Source organism: Zalophus californianus, chromosome 4, assembly GCF_009762305.2.
Source record: "Zalophus californianus isolate mZalCal1 chromosome 4, mZalCal1.pri.v2, whole genome shotgun sequence".
Lineage (NCBI taxonomy): Eukaryota > Metazoa > Chordata > Mammalia > Carnivora > Otariidae > Zalophus > Zalophus californianus.
The window spans coordinates 11,189,228-11,210,149 of NC_045598.1; the positions used below are offsets into that span (position 1 = coordinate 11,189,228).

At 48.8% G+C, this 20,922-nt stretch overlaps 1 protein-coding gene across 2 annotated transcripts in view; it reads left to right on the forward strand.

The window, feature by feature from the left end:
* The window catches only part of FHAD1 (forkhead associated phosphopeptide binding domain 1), a 142,534-nt gene extending 130,023 nt beyond the window's left edge, over nucleotides 1-12,511 (forward strand). For both annotated transcript variants that reach the window (XM_027603961.2, XM_027603885.2), the window contains 3 exons: nucleotides 4,298-4,378; nucleotides 6,978-7,031; nucleotides 11,422-12,511. In XM_027603961.2, the coding sequence (XP_027459762.2) occupies nucleotides 4,298-4,378; nucleotides 6,978-7,031; nucleotides 11,422-11,538 (252 nt within the window). In that variant the 3' untranslated portion in view covers nucleotides 11,539-12,511. The remainder of the gene's footprint in view (nucleotides 1-4,297; nucleotides 4,379-6,977; nucleotides 7,032-11,421) is intronic.
* The last annotated feature ends 8,411 nt before the right edge of the window (nucleotides 12,512-20,922 follow it).

Here is a 20,922-nt window from a genome sequence, read left to right on the forward strand (position 1 = left end):
GGATACATAGATGAACAAGCCATCTGTGAATAAAGATTTGGGTTCACTAGTCTGAGTGTATTTGATGGATGGATGGATGGATGGATGAATGGATGTGTGGATGGATAGATTTTCAAGCGGATGGTTGGTTGGATGGATGGATGGATGATGCCTGCCTCTGGATGACGCAGCCTGAGCGCCCGTTAGAGACTTTAAATCCTTAAATCAGCCTGGAGTCAGTTCTTTACCCGATTGTTGTGCACTAAGGGACGTCCTTTAAGGATCTTCAAGGACATCCATCCATCCATTCAAGGATGTCCCTGAAGATCCTTAAAGGACGTCCTTTAGTGCACAACAGAGGGGTAAAGAACTGACTCCAGGCTGATTTAAGGATTTAAAGTCTCTGTCTAATGGGTGCTCAGGCTGCGTCATCCAGAGGCAGGCACCCAGCCAGCCCAGAGCATTTGGGGAGTGCTTTCCAAGTGATGACATCTACGCTGAGTTGCAAAGGAGAATCTGAGTGTGTCCAGCAGAGGCATGGGCGGGTGTGCACCCCAGGCTCAGGCTCTGGGAACCCCAGAGGAAAGGCAGGAGGAGGAGAGACCTGCCTGCCAGCACGAACTTGGTAGTAGCATTGCCTTGAGAAACCAAGACTGGAGACTCGGGCTGGTGATCCAGCCACAAGCCCCCTCCTCCTCTCACCTTGTTATCTCCTCTGTCACATGGCACAGGAGTCAGTCCTGGGTTCAAATTCCGCCCCCTTCCACTTACTAACCCTGTGGCCTCATGCAAGTCCGGTCGCCTCTCTGAGGCTTGCTTCCTCACCGGTAAATAGGAGCTGACCGCGGGTGCCCTGCAGGGTTGTTGGGAAGACTGCACATGAGGCAGGTACTCTCCCTGTCCAAGCTCTTGCAGTGTGAACTCACGGGCCATGTGGTTTCGGGAGGTGAGGGACACCTAGAGGGACACTCTAAAGCATTGCCCAGGGCCTGGCACTCGGCAGGTGGACGCCGCTCTCCTCCATGTGGCCAGAAGCCTGCACATGTGGTGGCTCAGGCAAGCTCTGCCTCAGACGCAGCAGAGGTGTGGCTGACAGCTGGGCACGCGTGACCAGCACCCAGACGAGCGCTCCAGAAGCTCCCCAGCAGACCTGGGCCTGTCCCGTGGTCGGCAGAGGGGCTGTCCTGTCTTCTCCGCAGGTTACACCCATAACCCCTCACTCCCGCATTCATTTCCAAACCAGACTCTCCCTCATTCTTAACTCTTGCCGGAGGTAGAGCAGGTCCCAAGACTAAGAAAGATCAGGCAAACAAGGAAAATTACCATAACGGCCATCTCATGACCATCTATAGGCATGGGGCTCCCCCCGCGCTTTGCAGCACTGATTGGGGTTACTAATGCCTTGGTAGCCCAGCCTGGTAGCTATGATGACCCCCGTTTTACAGATGAGGAAACTGAGCCTCAGAAAGTTAAGAGACTTGCCCAAGTTCACACCGTAGCTGGTAAACAGAACCTAGACCTGGCCCCGGGACCACTGACCATAGTTCCTGTGTTCTGTGCTGGCCTCGCCCCATACTTCTCCTTGTAAATGTTAGTGCTCCTGACTCAGGCTGTGTGCTTGTGCACGCATGCTTGTATGCGTACAAGTATATAGAAGTGCATGCGCGTGTGCGCTGTGTGTTTCTGTGTGTATATTTGTATGTATGTTTGTGTGTGTGTGTGTGTGTGTGTGTGTGTGTGTGTGTACGTGTTGCCTGCATAAGCTCTAAGGAGGTCAAGCCATAGAAGGCTATAGAAGGGTGCCCTCCTCCCCAACTAGGAGGCACTGGTCAGATAAGTTCTTGCAGGAACCTGCCCTCCTCCACCCTGCAAACCTTCCAGACAACAGGCTCCACCGTTTGTAGCCCTAGAAATGAAAGCAGCCACCCTGCTCTGAGGGGGCCTCAGATGCGGGGTTTCTAGCATCCATGGCTCTGAATTAAACATCACAGGCTTCAGGCAAAGGACCATCTCCTTTCATACCAGCAAAGTCAGGGAGAGCTGGGCCAGTGACAGAGCTCTGACTTTTCCTTTGATGTGCCCTCTGGAGAGCTCACCCCTCCCTCAGGTGCCCCCCCCACCCCGCCCTAGGACTTGGCAGGCTAGTCCCCAAAACAGAAACACCAGACCACAGAATGGGACAGCAAAGGGCCCCAAAAAGGCCATTGTCATGTGCTGGCTAAAAATGTAAGAAAACCTGAGGATTTACATAATCAGGCTCTACATGCATTATTCACGAGCTGCCTCATTCATACACAATGCAAGGGCTGTGCCAGCCTGTTGGGCACTAGACATCCTTCTGTGCAGGAGGATCTAAAATGGCCAAGTTGACCCTGCGTCTGTGTCCCCAGAAGAGTGGGACCTGGGAATGTTCAAATTCTGGGAATTCACAATTTAGGGAAAGATTATGAAAAACCACAGCCACAATCATAGTAGTGCTGACTTTACTGAACCCTTCCCGAGTGGCAGGCACCTGCTCCACACTGCACGTGCTTCATCTCTCCCATCAACCCTGCAAGGAATGCTGGCACCCGGCCGCCCATTCAGAGAGGCTGACAGAGGGCAGCGGCACCCGGCTGCGCAGCAGCAGAAACGGGACTACCCCCCCCACCCCAGGCCTGCTGCCCTCCCCGACTCCAGTCCACTTCTGCACACCTGTTGCTCTCTGCTCCTCCCTTTCTAGCCTTAATGTTTCCAGTCTCATGTATCAAAGTTCACCCATTCATAGAGAAGAAGTGGTTGAACCACTAGTTAATGAAATTACTACCCTTGAGCTTCCCGACCAGTACCCTCCTCAAAAAAAAAAAAAAAAAAAAAAAAAAGATGTTTTAGTTTGAAGGTTTGAACATCTCTTCACCAGGCAGAACTTCCTGGATTCATACTTCCACACTCATACCTTTAGCTGTGACAATGAGACTGGATACAAAATGCCGGAAAAAGTTCAGTGCTGGGCGTTCACAGAGAACCTTGCGGTTATCAGCTGTGAACTTAGGAAGTTCACAGCGGGGTGGGGGAGGGGGGCGCTGGCGCTCCCTCCATCCGACAGAGGGACAATGACCGTGGCCCAGGCTGTGCTCAGTCTCATCCAGTGCCCCCATCCCTAGATAAGGCAGCTGTGACTCTCAAGAGTTCACAGGCGGCCTCTGGAGTCAAACAAAGAGGGTTTAAGCCCCACCTCTGGCCCCGAGTGACCCCGAGTAAAGTGGCTCACGCCTTGTATCTCAGAGTCCTGCACAACAACCACCAAAAATGATAACAACGGGGGGACCCGAGAGGGTTAAATGACATAATGCCGACAGAGCCCGGTGCCTGGCAAGCGTGGTTACCCTGGGAGAGAGAAAGGACAACTTTTGGACGGGTGGGGCGAGGCCTGCGTTTCTTCCAGAGAGCTCCCTGCCGGCTGACACCGGCGGCCAACCCCAAGACGCTTTCTCGGACCGCCTGGAGCCAGTGGCTTTTTTGCGAAGCTCTACTTTATAGTTGGTGAATACAGCTCGGGCTACGGCCAACAAGAGCTCAGATACTTTTGTGAATGGGTTAAAGCTGTTATTTTCACTAGGAAATTTTTAAGTGCACAGAAGCTGCCATTAGGAAGCACGCACTCCCCATCCTGGCCCTTTCTTAGGGCTTCAAGCGTGAGAAAGGCTCGAGTCTGGCTGGGGAAAGCCCCTCAGTTCTCCTGCCAATCAAACCTCCAGCCAATCAAAGCCTGGCCCAGGGGCGTGGCCACAGCGTTGCCAGGTGGTGTCGGCGGGGGGCGGGGCTGGACCGTCCCGGCGCTTAATTAGCTCAGATCCCTTGTCTGGAAGGCGAGAGTCAAGGCGGCTCCTCCCTCAGTGCGTTCGCTTCAAGCAGAGCCCGGTACAAGCTCTTTCGCACCCAGAACTACTCAATACAAGCGCCCATACATCATCGATATCATCACTATCTTATTTAAATCACGATTTTCCAAAATTTTCTTGGGCCCAAGCATTCGCGAGATCCAGGTTTCCTCAGTGCCACTTGCGGGATTTTGACCAAGACCTAGGAACCGGTCGGTGGTGTGTGGGATGGGAACGGGTGCTCGGCGCTCTTTGGCCCCCGCAAGCATGAGAAAGTAAAATGTGGTGAGGGCGCTATAGCGGGTGGAGGGAGGATGGCGACCCTCTCCGCCCTTCATCCTCTGCCCACCAATTCCAGTGCGCCCCAGTGGCTCCCAGAAACCTCGGAGGTGTGTCCCAGAACGAAACAGGACAGGTCACACTAAACGCTCTCTTGCTCGCCTAATATTTTCACTCAGGAACGTTTAGAGGATCGCGAACAGAGAAATGCAAAAGAATCAACACCTTGCAACTGTTCCTTCAAAGAGAAAGAGAGGCAGGTATGGAGAGGTCTTCTGATGTCGCAGCCGGACACAAGATAGATACAGTAGGTTCAAAGGGTAGAACCCGGTGGGGTATAGAAGCCAGCTGGTGCCCCGCCAGGAATACCCACACACCTCCACCCCCACCCTGTTCCCTCTCCCAACCCCAGCCCCTGCCCCTCCCTTGCGTGCAGTCTGAGCAAATGAACCTAAGAGACAGGCAAGCATCCAACCCACTATCCGGAGGTAAAGCCCCGGAGGGCAGGCAAGTGTAGTTTTGGCTAAACAACCACCCTAGGCACTGAGTGATCTGGGGACTTGGAGACAGGTCCTAAGAAAAGAAGAGAGAAGTGGGAGCCCCAGGAACCCCTGCCCTAAGAGCGAAATAAGTGGGTACAAGAAGGGGAGGAAAGTAGGCACAAAATGGAGCCAGGAGTGAGGAGGAAGGTGCCAACTCTACTGACCTTCTTACCTGCCAAGGGGGAAAGCACACTTGACTGGGCTTTCTGGCAGCCAGTGGGATCTGGAAAACCCAGAGCTCACAGTGTCCAGGAGATACAATGGGTGCAATGCTCGGAAGTGTTCTGAGAATAAGGACGGTACTGGATTTTCCACTAGAGAGGACACTGTGTGATATAATGAATAACATCTCTGAGAAGAACAGCGTAGTGTTGGCTGGGCCATGTCTGAGGACAGCTCTTGAGACAGGCTGGTGTCATTACAGCCCAGGGAGTTCAGGAAAGTTCAGGAAAAGCAGGTGTGCGGGGGCCAGGATCTGTGCCCTTCAGTGTTCAGCCATCCACTGATGGGATTTAATCCAAGGAAGATATTTTGGAGCAATGCTCAAACTGGGGTTCCCTGGAGCCCCTGGGTGCCATGGAAGAGTGTGACTCTCAACATTCCCCCCTACGCGCCCCCCCACACACACACACAAAGACCCTGTTTCCCCAGGAAAAGTTCTCCTTTATCTGTTTTATATTCCAAGTTCCTCACGGGATTTTGCTTAAATCTGCTGCGGTGAGGGGGGGGGGGTCGGGGGGAGGGGGGGGGGAAGGATGGGAGGTTGCTGGTTTAAAAAGTCCTGCTTTACAATTATCCTGGAGTTTGGTTGGTGACTGTCTTCTAAGCTTAGCTCCTCTCAACTGAGCCTGTGATAAATGTTGAGAGGCTGCAGGCCCAAGGCCTTCTCAGTGAAAAATGCCCAGAGGGCAATTCAGTTAACTACAGGCCCCTCAGCCTTCTTAGACAGTTACTGTAAGGGCACGTTGGCACCCTTCTGCGGGAATGGAAGAGACAAATACCCATGCCCTCTCCAAAAGATGGCAAGCTGGGGCCTCCCTGCTCACTCCCTCCATGACTTTTGTGAATACCCAATAGAGTTGCCAGAGCTAAGGACAAGCAAAACAAAACAGGATGCCCAGTTAAATTTGAATTTCAGATAAACAACAAATAGTTATTCAGTATAAGTATGTCCCAAATATTTCATGAGACATACTTAGACTAAAAAAAATTATTTCTTTCCACTCTAGAAGTCAAATTTCGCAGGGCATCCTGTATTTCATCTGGCAACCCCACCAACAACTCTGTACTGAGCACCAACTGGAAGCCAAGAGGGTAGGCTCTGAAGAACATGTCACAAAATGGCAGCCCAGCATTTCATTTGGCTCACGGGTTTTCTTTTTTTGGGGGGGGGGTCTTTTTTTAAGTAACATTTCCAAATAGGGCACTTACACAAAATACTCTGGATGTCCAGCTTCTCTGTGCAACTTGGAAGATCTGGGGCTTCTAGGCCCATAGTCCCGCAACCACCATCTTCTAGGCCCCTTAGAAAAGCACTGGGCTTGTGGGTTTGCCGCCTTCCCCACCCAGCTCACTCCACCCACTGCTTTTACTTCCCCAGCCCCTGTAGGCGGCTGGTTAGCGCCTCCCGCAGAGGCTCGGGACTCTCTGAGAGACACTCTCTTCCTGACACCACTGCACCATCACCTGCTGGAGTGTCAGTCTGTGAGGGAGGCCTAGCCCGCTCTCACTTGTCATGTGCCCAGCATGCCTAGGACATGCTCTTTTTTCAGCGAACTGTCCCAAGGTGCAGGGTCTCGAGGGGACCAGGATCAGCAACAGTCATCAACCCCCAGGGGAAGGGCAAGCTCCAGATTTGCCATGATGCTGGCTCCCAAGCAGGTGCCCGCCGTCCCTGACAGGGAAGCCAGCCACTTGTGGCTTCATCATTCCCCGGGCGTTGGGATGCTGGGTAGAAACCCGCGTCTTCATCTTCTTCCGTTGATCTGGGAGGCTCTGCTTCCACCCAAAGAGGACTGCAATAATCCTCCAGGGACCCTTGCTTGACAAGGCTCCTCCTCTCAGATTCCTCTGGAATCCGGAGCAGAGATCCCTAAGGAGCTCAGCAGGACAGTAGAGCAGCACCTGAAAACCAGGCCCCCTTCTGCAGAAGCACATCCTCACCGCACCCCCCCATCCCTAGGAAAGCCCAACATTTCATCCAAATGGGTAACATCTGAAAGTGGAGGGAGAAAAAAAAATAAAAACACTTTTCTCTGATGCAAAAGGGAAAGAAGAACATAAGCTAAATGTTGTCAATATTCCTTCTGTATTCAAGAGGCGAATGTTTGTAGAGACGGTGAAGAACAAGATGCAGAATTCAAGTCCCCAGGTGAGCTAGAAGGAGAAAGAAAACAGTAGGACGTCAGCAGGAAACCCAGGTTGACAATAATACCCCCTCTGTTATGTACTGAGCGTTTAGTACGTGCCAGGCACAGAGCTATGCACTCGACAGGCATTATATCTCATTCAGTCTTCACAACAACACTAGAGGTACGTATTGTTTTAATCCTCCATTAGCAGAGGAGGTGTCTGAAGTTCAGAGACTTTACGTTATTTGTCTAGAGCCGTACAGCTAAATAAGGGAGCTGGAACCCGTTGCAGATCTGGACACCCACCCAGGTGAGCCCTGCCTCTCCCCTCCTTTAGGTAACCAACTTCCAGATACTAAACCTGATACATTTCGGATGCGTTTTCTCTTGAATTACAAGGAAGCATCCTCTAGAACACTCTTTTTTAAGAGTTGGGAATCAAGACTCCGAAATTTTAAACATGTTGAAACACTGCCATTCACAATTCAACCCTAGAACTGGAATTGACCCAACCACATTCCCACTTTGCAGAAAGTAGAGGTGAGCTCTCAGGAAGCTTGAAAGCTAAACGCGTTGCAGTGAAATGGGAAACAGGAGCCATATTCGAGTTTGATAAAAGGCCACAATAATTCCGAGGCAACAAAATTATCATTAAAAAAAACGAAGATATTCTAGGTAAGGGACATGTTGGGAAAACAGAAGCCTCTTCTCAACCCACACCCTTTTTCTAATTCTGGAAGGTGGTTACTACCCAGAGCAGGATGTGAAGAGGAAAGAGTGTCCTCTGAGACCTTCGCCAGCCTGCCAAGTGGGAATGAGTGGGAGGTTTGTCACTTACTCACCCATATACAGGGTTGAGCCAGAAGCAGGCAGGAACCGCCCTGCAGGGAGGGCTTGTCTGAGGACCACCTGGGAATGTGAGATAACAGAGGCGATGCCAGGATGGGCCCTAGATGTTGTAGGCACCTTGTGCTTCTCTGAGCTGTGGAGCTCCCCGGAATTTCAGGCCGCCTCTGGGCATCACAGAATGTGGCAGATGGTGCTCCGGCTAAGAGCAAAGCGTGAGCTTGCCATTCTCCCAAACCCCGAGCCCAAGCTTAGAGGTTTGGTGTCTAGGATCTCCTCGGTACAGAAAGGTCTTCATGGTCCTTACGAAGTGCGGCTTGGGCGTCCCCTTTCTCTACAGTGTGCCTTGAGTCCTTAGAGGGAAGGAGTCGCCATGAGCACCGTGAAAAAAACAGGACATGTAAAATCTGCTTTTCATTCTTGCCCTCTCATAAAGAGTCTCCATCCCTAGCGAGCCTCAGAAATGGTGCCTCCTCCCTCTTTGAGGGCCTCTGGGTTTTTGTTTTCTGTCCTTCCTAATGCCCTTCAGTGATTGTATATTGATTTCTATTGCAGCTAAAAGGCATTTATAGTTGTTTGGGAGTTGTATGCTAAGGGGGAACATCTTCTAGTTAACAAGTATTTATTGGCGACCTAGTCTAGGCCACAGCCTGCCCTCAGCAGGGGGGATGGAGGGGTGGACAAAAAGGTATTGTCCTAGCAGCCCTCATTCATTCCAGGAATAGTTACTGAGAACCTACAACATCGCAGGTACTGTCCAGGCGTTGGGGTTCAATCAGGAATTCTCAGTGGGGGCAGGACCACCCCTGAGAGGGCGAAAATTATTTTTGTAATGTCTAAAGCACACACATATCTGTCATATTAAAATTTCATGGGGGCGGGAGCAACTAAGAAATGGGAGTCTGAGGAGGCTCCTTAGTGCAGGACAATAATGAGAACAAGGGGGAGCAACGCAGGCTTAAATCAAAGGAGAGACACACGAAATCCCCTGCCTTTCTAGCTTCCATTCTTGGACATTTTTTTTTTCAGTAAATACAGTGATGGTTCAATAATTACCTGGCACACAATGCTTTGGGAACAAAGGTCAGTTGCCTGAGTTCAGGAGCAGATTTCACAAGGACTCACTCAGTCCAGGGGCCGGGAGAGGCCTCCCCAGGAGGAGTGACGTAAACAGCCCTGAGACTGGGTGGGAATGGGAGGGGACTTTCTGGAGCTTGCAGTCCCCTCAAGCAGCCACTCCAGTGTGTCCTGAGTTCATTTCCCCCTGGGTGTCGCCATTTAATGGCCCAGCTTCTATCCCTGACCTTTCTTTTTTTTTTTTTTTTTAAGTCTTTATTTGTTTGAGAGAGAGAGAGAGAGAGCACACGAGTGGGGGAGAGGGGCAGAGGCAGAGGGAGAAGCAGGCTCCCCGCTGAGCAGGGAGCCCGATGCGGGACTGGGTCCCAGGACCCTGGGATCATGACCTGAGCCGAAGGCAGATGCTTAACCGACTGAGCCACCCAGGCGCCCCTAGCCCCGACCTTTCATTTCAAGGGTGAGGCGTGTGGTTCCCAGACACAGAAGCCTAAGGCATGGTGCTCACCTGCGGTCCCTGTTCAGGAAGGGTGCTGCAAGCCTTCCCAGCCCTTCCCCCAAACTGCTCCAGTGTCCTTCTCTTCCCCAGTCATCCCTCTGCCTTCTGCTTTCCCCAACCTTGTCACTCCAAAAGTGGAGCAAAGCTTGCTTGCTCTGAGGCGCTTGCTACCCCAAGCTCCCGGCCGACCTAGGGGTCGGCCTCTCTCTCCCTCCCTCCTCCTCTCTCTCTGTAATGACATAGAGATGCCGGGACCAGGCACTCTTTATTTTTAACCAACTCCCTGGCTCCGACCCTGATGGCCGACTTCACGACAGGTCAGGGCACTGGAATTTGGGAACCACCCACAGCCAGCAATTTTATGGAAAATCAAATAAAAAGGGATATAAAGGGAAGGCGGTTTGGGGGAGGCTTTTTTGACATATGCTGTCTGTTTTCATTTTCACTGGGCATTCCGACCCAGATTTACTTGGTAAGCTTGTGTAGAGAAGCTAGCCCTTCTCACCCTGAAATGATTTTGGATGCAGTCTCAAATCACCTTCAAGATCCCCTGTCAGCCACTGGCACAGACCTCCTAAGTGAAAAGAGCTCAAGAGATGGTCCTAGAAGTCCCTTCCTTTAAAATCCACCCAGAGGGGCGCCTGGGAGGCTCAGTCCATTAAGCGTCTGCCTTGGCTTCAGGTCATGATCCCAGGGTCCTGGAATCGAGTCCCGCATCGGGCTCCTTGGTCAGTAGGGAGCCTGCTTCTCCCTCTGCCTGCCGCTCCCCCTGCTTGTATTCCCTCTCTCTCCCATTCTGACAAATAAATAAAATCTTAAATAAAATAAAATAAAATCCACCCAGAATCTTCTCCTGAGGAAGCCAGGATGGGTATTCTGGTCCCATTTGACAGATGAGGAAACCGAGAGTCATGCAGTAAGTGGCCAAGCTCAAACCTGACGACCCACCAGCCCTCTCCAACCCTCCCACCCCACCCCCAGGAGTATGTGACCTTGTGACTGGAGTCAAACACTTGCAGGAAGTAGGGCTGGATTTGGAGCCTGTTGGAAAGAAACATGCAAATTATGATCCCATGTATGTGCAGAAGAGTGTGAGAGGGAGATGCTTGGGTTGCAACTAAGGGAAACCTGCTCAGAAACAGGGAGGGGTGTGTTTATAGGGGGTACAGGAATCCATGTGTCATGAGAACGAAGGGCTGAAAGAGGCTCCCGCCTCTAAAGAGAACTGGTAAGTCCCAGGTCCCGGGCATCAGCTCACACACACACACACACACACACACACACACACACACACACACACACACACACACATGCTCATATACCGTATTCCTTCTCTGCGTCTCCTTGTACCGGCTCATCTCTTCTCTCTCCAGTTATCCCACTGCAAGAGATGACCTCACCACCCCGCCGTTTAAAGGACCAGCCCAGGGAGCGAGTAGCATCTCAGAGCCCATAACCCCAAATCCTGGGCGCGATCATATGCAAAGCACAGCCCGTGCCAAGTATCCAATCAACTGTGACCAGGGATAGCGTCACACTCGGGGCGGCTGGGAGACGGAGGGGCGGTGCTCGGAAAAGGCCTAGACCCTAGACAGAAGACACACACAGCTCAGTAAGAGCTTTCAAGGAGAAAGAAACTCCATCACAATGAATATGCCCAGCATAAGAAGCTCCGAGTTTCAAAAGCACAAAAATGTAAAAAGGGAAACTGTTATTTGTGTATCTGGAAGCATGTACACCACAACAGTCATAATGCTTACCTTTGGGTAGTGGGATAATTGTGGATCATTTTAGCTTCTAAAGCTAAAATACGCATCCCTCTCTCTCTCTCTCTCTCCCTCCCTTCTCCTCTCTCTCTATAATTATAAATATATAATTTTTTTACAGCAAACATTTTATTTTGAGTAAAAAAAAAATCATTTGAGTGGAACATTTTGGGATCTTGCCACAATTATAGAGTTTGTGCGTTTGTTTTTTCTTGTTCATTGAAGGTTGGATCCAGAAAAGCCGCCCCAAAGATGGACCAAGAGAGGGAGACGTTGAAGAAAGACACATCCAGCCAATCCAGCCAGAGCCTTCTGTTTTCTAAGCCTGGTAACAGGAGCTAGAAATGTCATCCCATCGGGCCTTGCGTGATCCTCCGTGAGTCACGTGGGTGACTCTTCTGTGTCAAAATACTAAGACGCTTTTATAGGACTTTAAAGGTTGTTACCCTGGTATGTTGCTGCCTAGACTGGTGTTTGCACAATGCTGTATTATGGAGCATGCAGGAATAGACGTTCTTTTTAGAATTACTTACAGATGTGCACATACGGAGAATGTAAGTTTCAAGCCCAGGCTCCTAGGCTTGGGGGACACAATTATGTGGCGCCACATCTGAGTTGTGACGTACCCACACATCCACCTCCGTGGAACTGCAAGAAACCCACCACTGGCAAAACCGAAGATGTATACTGGGGCCACAGGACAGAATGGCAGCCTCGGGGCCAAGGCTGAGGCCATGGTAGAGCACATTTATATCTAAGTTTATTATAATAAATTTAGCATGCCTAGTCATCTTATTGCTTCCATCATAATGACTGACATTTATGTGGCACTCTGCAATTTTCAAAATGCTTCTCACCTAATCCTCCCCCAAACCCTGGGAAGTAAATAGTATTCTGATCCCCATTTTACAGATGAAGAAGATCAGGTCCAGAGAGGTTAAATTGCCTGTCTAAAATCATGAATCACTAAATTCAAAAGTTGGGTCCGGAACCCAGTTTCTGACTCCCATCCCATCCTGCCCATTCGGCTGCATGAGGGGTTCAGGCGCCAGCCTCCTGAGCAGGACAGACCCTAGTACCCGGTCCCGGAAGAGCACACGCTGCCCAGGTGGACACACCCCTTTATCACCGTGTTTGTAGAGACCCTCATTCTTGCTCCCGGGTCCTGCCCTCTCCCCGTCCATCGGTCCCCTTGCCTTTCTGGTGTGGCCAGGACCGCCAAACAAAATGGGAGGAAGAGCCAGAAGTCATGAATATCGTTTCTTTTTTATTTTTAAAAAGCCACAATAAAAATATTTTGCTATCTTAAAACCAAATGGATTCTTTATACTGATTAAAACTAGAAGGAGGGGCGCCTGGGTGGCTCAGTCGTTAAGGGTCTGCCTTCGGCTCAGGTCATGATCCCAGGGTCCTGGGGATCACCAGGGCGCCGCATTGGGCTCCCTGCTCAGCGGGTAATCTGTTTCTCCCTCTCCCACTCCCCCTGCTTGTGTTCTCTCTCTCACTGTGTCTCTCTCTGTCAAATAAATAAATTTAAAAGAAAAAAAATCTTTAAAACTAGAAGGAAATAGGAAAAGTTCTTGGTGTGATATTCCATTGAAGGTACATTTTACACAGGGCTAGGATCTAAAGTCAGTGAGAAAAGTGCGCATTACCTGACCTTAAAAACACTCTTGAAAACCCTGGAAAATATCCATAAAGAACATCATGGTATTACCAATACTGTACCATATCCCCAAAGTCCAAAACAGCAAGTTTTTCTCCAGCACCAGAAAAGATCACTTAGTTAGGCAGCCGTTCAGGTAGCTGGCTCGTGTTTGGAAGCCAAATCGTGTGCAAAAAGATGTTTTTTGTTGATCGAACATGTATATTTGCAATTGCAAAAGTCAAATACAATGCCCGTGTGACTCCACTGTATTTTACATCTTCCAAGGACGTGTCAATTTTTATCCTATCAACCTTAAAACCCATGATGGCAATTTCTTCTCTCCGCTCCTCGAACTAGGTATATCATTTTGACAGTGTCTCCTCAGCCACGCCCCCTTTTCCCTGAGAATGCACCACCACCACCTTCACCAATCAGGTTTGCCCTACCTCATGCTGCTCTCTTGGCCAAACCTGATTGGCTGAGTTGTACATACCCGACCCAAACCAGACCAATCAGCTTCCTCTTCTAACTCAGTCTGGGCTAATCAGCGTCTTTGCCCTTGGCATTTGAAAGCTGGCCACTGGGATGCCACCCAGGTCCTTGATGAGAGTCTTGATGCGGTTCCAGGGCTGGGGTGGCCATTTCCCCATGTGTGCTTGGAGAATCAAAAGCCAGTCTTCAGAAAGAGAAGGGTGGGGTAGATACTCAAAAAGAAAGACAAGAGACGAGGACTCCCAGAGAGAGAGTGCAGCAGATACTGCAAGCCCCTTAGTCATCACCTTCCTCTACTCTATGGGCTGGCGCCCAGACGCCTTGATTGCCCCGCCTCTCCTGCAGCTAGAGCTGTGGCCATGTTATTCAGTTTCGGCCAATGACGCATAAGCGAAGGCCCCGGGGAGAGCTTACCTTCTGTAATAGAAAGCAAGTCTTGGAGCGTCCGGGTGGCTCAGTGCATTAAGTGTTCCACTCGGTTTCAGCTCAGGTCATGATCTCAAGAGTTCTGATATCAGGACGGTGCTCGGCACAGAGTCTGCTTGGGATTCTTTCCCCCTTCCTCTCCTTCCCCCTGCTCTTCCCCCCACTCGCACTCTCAATCTCTCTCTCTTTCTCTCTCTTTCTCAAATAAATGAATAAGTAAAATCTTAAAAAAAAAAAAAAAAAGAAGATGAAGAAGAAGAAGGCAAGTCTTCACTAGGAGAAAGTATTTTGCCCTTTGTCCCTTTGCCTAGTCTCCTTTTTCGTGCCTGGAGCTCAGGCTTGGAGCTGGAGCAATCACCTTGGGGATCACCAGGCACCAAGCAAGAGGCTGAAGCCCACCTCCAAAGCCTGGCAGGTGCCTGGCAGCATCCCTGAGCTCTGTACCATGCCTGAAATGCCTCCCTCTGTACCTCTTACTGTGTAAAAATCCCTGTTTAAGCCACCGTAGCCAAGTGCACCAGTTTGTGCTATAGAACAAAGCATTCATAACTCAGTGATGGGAAATGACAAATATTTATTATTTCTCATGATTCCATGGGTCAAGCCATGATTCCATGGCACTTGTACTGGTCTGGGCTGGCTTGACTGGGTCTGGATGGTTTAAGGTGGCCTCATTTACATGCCCAGTCATTGGTAGGCAAGTTGGGTCAAGGCAGTGGTTCTCCACCAGGGACAATTTTGCCTCCCAGGAGACACATGGCAATGTCTGGCCACAGTTTTGGCTGTCACAACTTGGGGGGTGGGGTGCTACAATCATCTAGTGGGTAGAGGCCAAGGATACTAGAGTGCACAGAACAGGCTCCCCACAACAAAAACATATGTGATCCAAAATGTCAGTAGTACCAAGAATGAGAAATCCTGGTCTAGAGAGGCCTCAGCTGGGACAGTTGTCTCTGCAAGGCATGGTTTCTCATCAAGGAGCAGGTTAGACCAAGCTCTTTCACAGGGTGGTGGGCCCAGGTTCCCAAGAGCAGCAGGAAAGAACGAGCCCCAAAGCACAAATACTTACCAAATCTTTCTGCCTGTGTTTGTTAATATCCCATCAAACAAAGCAAATCACATGGCCAGAGTCATTTTGGGAAGGACTCCAAATTTTTACAAACTACCCACAGTCAGTTTTCTGTTATTTGAAGCAGAAGGCATTCCAAGTGACACAGATTAGTCACCTTGATTCCTGAAGACTTTCTTGTTCTCACTTTCTTTCTTTGGGAAGGCCAGTTTCAGTGCCCGCCCTTGGGTTCCACTAGGACCCTTTGTATCGCTCAAGATTCTTCGGTTGCAAATAACAGAAAGCTCCTGTGTCTCACTTCAGCAGAAAGGGAGTTTATTGAAAGGAAATGAGAAAGCTTAAAGAATCAAAGGACAAGCAAAGTTGAAGAGCCAGGATAGTCAGGAACTGGCTTTTTCTTCCCCATACATGCCCCTTTTTCGCTTCCACTGGTTTGACTTTCTGTTGTTTGCAACCAAAATGGCCTTTACTAAGACACTGCCTCTACTGGTAGTTCTGAGAAGTTGCCTGTCCCCTGGGTTGGTATCAAGGTACAACAAGGTACCTGCAGCCCCCAAAGCTTCCCAATCTTCCAATCCCCCAAGAAGCTGAGACAAACAACTTCCTTCCACCCTTGCCAATGGTAGCTTATTTGGATACTTGGATTCGTGACTTTGCAGATAAGATGCCCTTCTCTAGCAGCTTGGCAGAGCCTCCAATGCCTGCTGTTGTGAAAACCAGAGTCATGAGTGTCTGCAGAAAAAAATAGCTTCCAGATCTGCATTCCAAAGTGTGCTCCTGGTAAGTTGGAGTGGTTTCCAATTTTTGTGGGTCTTAGGAATGAAAGCAATACACTAACGATGAGCGGAAACCCAAAACCTGCTAATGCTGATGAATTCCTCTTCGAGCTGAGGCTCTCCTGAAGCAGGAGGTGGGGTGCCAGGTGAGGGCAGACTTGCCCTCTTTTCCATCAAGATGTGCTGCTTGCACCCGTGTGCTCAGTGTCCCAAGTTATTTGGGGCCAATTCATGACCCTACGTGCCTGCTTTTGTTCTTAAACCTTTTGTTACCCAGGAGCCCACCACAACGCCTCTGCCTGCATCCTGTGGCAGGAACCGTTCGAAGGCCCCCTGTTTTGAGTGTCCTCTCCTCTGTAGCATGTGGCTTTCATTCCTAAGACCCTAAGACATTAGAGGCAGAAATTTTATCTTCCGGCTGACTGTGGTCTTAGCATCATAGAAATCAGAGGTGCCTGATGAATCACTTTATGGCTGATGAGTCACTTTTTTTTTTTTAGTATAGTTGGCACATCATGTTAGACCAGTTTCAGGTGTACAACACAGTGATGTGACAAGTCTATACATTATGCTGCGTTCACTGCAAGTGCAGCCACCATCTGTCGCCATACATCACCATTACGGTATCACGACTGTATTCCCTATGCTTTCCCATGACTTATCCGTTCCATAAGTGGAAGCCTGGATCTCTCACTCCCCTTCCCCCACCTCACCAACCCCCCACCCCCTTCCCTCTGCCAATCATCAGCTTGTTCTCTGTGTTTATAGGTCTGATTCTGCTTTTTGTTTGTTTATTCGTTTGTTTTTAGGTTTCACTACTGAGTGAAATCATATGGGTTTTTTTCTTTCTCAGTCTGCCTTATTTCACTTAGCATAATACCCTCTAGATCCATCCGTGTTGTCTCAAATGGCAAGATCTCATCCTTTTTATGGAAGCATAATGTTCCATTGTTTATATACATACAACATCTTCCTTACCCATCCACCCACTGACGGATGCTTAGGTTGCTTCCATATCTTGGTTATTGTAAATAATGCTGCGATAAACATAGGAGCACTAATATCTTTTGGAATTAGTGTTTTCGTTTCCCTTGGGTAAATACTTAGTAGTAGATTTTTTGGATAATGTGGTATTTCTGTTTTTAATTTTTTGAGGAACCTCCATACTGTTTTCCACAGTGGCTGCACCAGTTTGCATTCCCACCAACAGCGTACCAAGGTTCCTTTTCCTCCTTGCCAATTCTTATCATTTCTTGTCTTTTTTTATTTCAGCCATTCAAACAGGTGTCAAGTGATATCTCATTTTGGTTTTGATTTACATTTCCCTGAGGATGAGTGATATATGTTATATATTTTGGATACTCACTCTTTAAATGATTTGCGAATACCTTCTCCCAATCAGTAGGTTGCTTTTTTGTTTTGTTGATTGTTTCCTTCACTGTGAAGAAGCTTTTTATTTTGATGTAGTCCCAATAATTTACTTTTGCTTCTGTTTCCCTTGCCTCAGTAGACGTATCTAGAAAGATGTTGCTATGGCCGATGTCAGAGAGATTACTGCCTGTGCTCTCTTCTAGGATTTTTATGGTTTCAGGTCTCACATTTAGCTCTTTAATTCACTTTGAGTTTATTTATGTGTAGGGTGTTAAAAGGTAGTCCAGTTTCATTCTTTTGCATGTACCTGTCCAGTTTTCCCAACACCATTTGTTGAAGAGACTGTCTTTTTCCCATTGTACATTCTTGCGTCCTTTAACATAGATTAATTGACCATTTAATCGTGGATTTATTTCTGGGCTCTCTATTCTGTTCTATTGATTTGTGTGTCTATTTTTTGTGCCAGTACCGTGCTGATTTGATTACTACAGCTTTGTAATATAGTGTGAAATCTGGGATTGTGATACCTCTAGGTTTGCTTTTCTTAAGATTGCTTTGGGTTTTTGGGGTCTTTTGTGGTTCCACAAAAATTTTAGTATTATTTGTTCTAGCTTTGTGAAAAATGCTGTTGGTATTTTGATGGGGATTTCACTGAATCGATAGATTGTTTTGGGTAACATGGACATTTTAACAATATGTGTTCTTCTCGTCCATGAGCATGGAATATCTTTGTGTCATCTTCAATTTCTTTCTTCAATGTTTTATAGTTTTCAGAATATAAGTCTTTCACTTCTTTGGTTAAGTGTATTCCTAGGTATTTTATTATTTTTGGTGCAATTATAAATGTGTTGTTTTCTTAATTTCTCTTTCTGACTGAAAAATCACTTTTATGGTTAAACAACCAGCCTTCATTCATTCAGGCAACAAATACCGGATGCCTACTATGCGCCAGGGACTAATGATACTGTGCTAGACCTCATGGCCTTGACGTTTGCTCCCCTTTCATGTTCCAATCTGCTGCTTTCCTGGGAAGGAGCTGGGATCATTAATTCACTGGGCATGTTGCACGGGAGAGCTCACCTTTGATGCTCACATCCTCTTTTTGGGCTTTCTAAGGAAGTTTAATAGTTAATAATAGCAAACTTTTTATAGTGTCCTTGCCAACCATTAAACGCTCACTGTGCTAAGCACAGTCCAGACCTTATCCCACTTCGTCCTCACAATGTGTATCACTCTTGTTTCACCCGTGAAAGCGATGAGTAGGTAAGGAACTTGCCCAAGAGCGAGAGCGTCAGAACTCAGACTTCTTACTCTTAACTGCTCTACTATAGCACTTTCCTCGAGGAAGTCCGGAAGCCAGCTGGTTATTTACGACTCAATGATGATGGGATCGGCAAGCTTTTCCTGTAAAGGGCCAGACAGTAAGACCCATTTTCTTATAAAAGGCCATTCACTTCAGGGACCATGGGATCTCTGTCGCCATTACTCAACTCTGCCCCATTGCAGCATGATATCTAAACAAATGAGCATGGCTGTGTCCTAATAAAACTTTATTTACAAAAATAGTCGGTGGTGGGGCTCCTGGGTGACTCAGTAAGTTAAACGTCTGGCTATTGATTTTGGTTCACGTCATGATCTCAGGGTCATGAGTTCAAGCCCTGTGTGGGGCTCTGTGCTAAGCGTGGAGTATATTTGCCCCTCTCCCTCTCCTTCTGCCCCTCCCACCTGCTCTCTCTCTCTCTCTCTCTCTCTCTCTGTCATAAATAAATAAATAAAATCTTCAAGAAAAAAAGTCAGTGGGCCAGATTTGCCAATCTCTGTCTTAAACTCTCACCCAGACTAGATTATTAATATCTGCACGGCTATTGCTTGCCACGTGTCCCAGGAAGTCAGACTATCATCATCTCCATCACGGAGAGCATTTTGAGCTTTCACAATGCACCACACACTACACTGAACACTTTACACAAATTTTTTCATTTAATCCTCTCAAGAGCTCTGGGAGGTGATAGTTATTGCCATTTTACAGACAATGGAAGGGAGGCCAGAAGGGTCAAGTAACTTACCCAAGGTCACCCCACTGGGATTTTCAAACCCACTTCCTAACCCCGAAACCCACACGACGTCTCACCGTTGGAACCCTGCATCTGGACAGAAAGGAGTTTCGCCAGTGAGGCTGGAAAGCCCGCCTTCTGCAGGACCGAACTTGAAAGAACCACATCTTCAGGACACACCCCTTCCTCCAGGCATCTGGGTTTACTGGCCCCCTCCTGAAAGAGTCACCTGCTTCCTTTAGTTAATACCTTAGGTCAGGTGTCCCCGGCCTAGGTACTGTGCTCTCTCTTTGAATTGACGTTGCCTACCTCTGCACGGAGCTAACTTTACAATTTCCCTTCCCAGTTTCCCAAATCCTCGGGTGTCACACTCAGTGTTGATCGGTCCCTTCTGATTTGTTTCTTCCACCTTGTCTGCTGAGCAGAGAACTGCTAAATGACCTCCGAGCCACACTGATGCCCAAGGACCAGCAGGTCACCCGGCCCCACTCCTTATCTGATGCCGCTGACACTGTCCTCAGAGGAGTAGGGGACGGACACTCGAGAAGCCTGTTTTTTAAGAGCTCCTGTTAAGTTTTGTGTTGAGTCATGTGGGTGCAAAGTGGTGTCATTTTAGCAGCTTCTCTTTCTTGGCCGTGACCTTGAGAGCTAAAAATGGGCCACCAGATGCTCTAGAGGGGACACTGAGAAAATACCTAGTCCATCCTGAGCCCTTGGGCAGAGCAAACCATCATGCATTCGTTCAACAATCATTTTCCCAGCAGTACCTTGGACCACGCACCACGCTGGGCACTGAAGAGCCAAAGTGGACCCAGACAGACAGGTCCCTTCCTCCAGGAAGTTGTCTCAGGAGTGGGGAGGGGGGAAAGGGTGTCAGATATTTTATGAAGAGCTTCACTGTGGGTTGTAATAAGCACTGAGTCCCAGCACTTGTAGTAAGTAAGTGCCGAAGTCCAGATGTAACAGCCATGCCCTCTCTGTCCCCCAGCATGGGGGTCCAGCAAATCTCACTCTCCAAACTAGCTCGTACTGCTCTCCTCACCCCTCCACACTGTGCCCATGACCAGAAGAATTCCAGGACCAGAGCCTAATGCCCAAAATACTTGATAAATATGTCTTGATTGCCTGGATGTAGATTGATACTGCTTTCCCAGAGTAGGAGGAAAGTTGAAATCAGCGGCCCATATGATTACCATCTTTGGGAGGGGTCCAGGAAGGCACTAGGCATGCAGCTTTGCTGGGGTTTAAGCCACAAGGTACACACACACACACACACACACACACACACACACACACACACACACACTTTGAGGGTTTAAAATAGGGCTAACACTGAGGCCTGTCAGGAGTTAAACTTGGACACTGAAATGCCTAGGGATTTCACAGAAGCAGAAAACCCGCTCAGCTTTTTTTTTCCCAGCCTGCCCAGCTGGGCATAGGCAACTAATCTGAAAGATGATCTTGGTTTTCAAGTAGATTGATCACATCCAAGATAACCACAAAAAGAGAGCTCTACAGATAGACAGGTTGGGTCTTAATGACCTGCAAATGAGTCTACCTACAGCTGGTGCCCGATGCCCCTGTCCTGCTTGAGCAGCCCCGGAGCACCTGCTTCAAACGCCCCCCACGCCCGCCCCACCATGTATCCTGTATACAGCTTCCAGACTATATAGGAGGCAAGAAAGCCCCTGAGACCAACCAGGCTGTGACCCCATTCCCTGCCCTCACCCCTCCAAACCACTCAAGTGAGTATTTGGGCTGTCCCTGAACCTTGACCTCTGTGTATCTTTTTCAATCCATCAGGGGTTTCCTGGTGCCCTTGGAACGTTTGTGATGATTAATTAGTAAGCTGGTATTTATAAAGTGCTAAGTGAGTGCTGCAGTTTACGA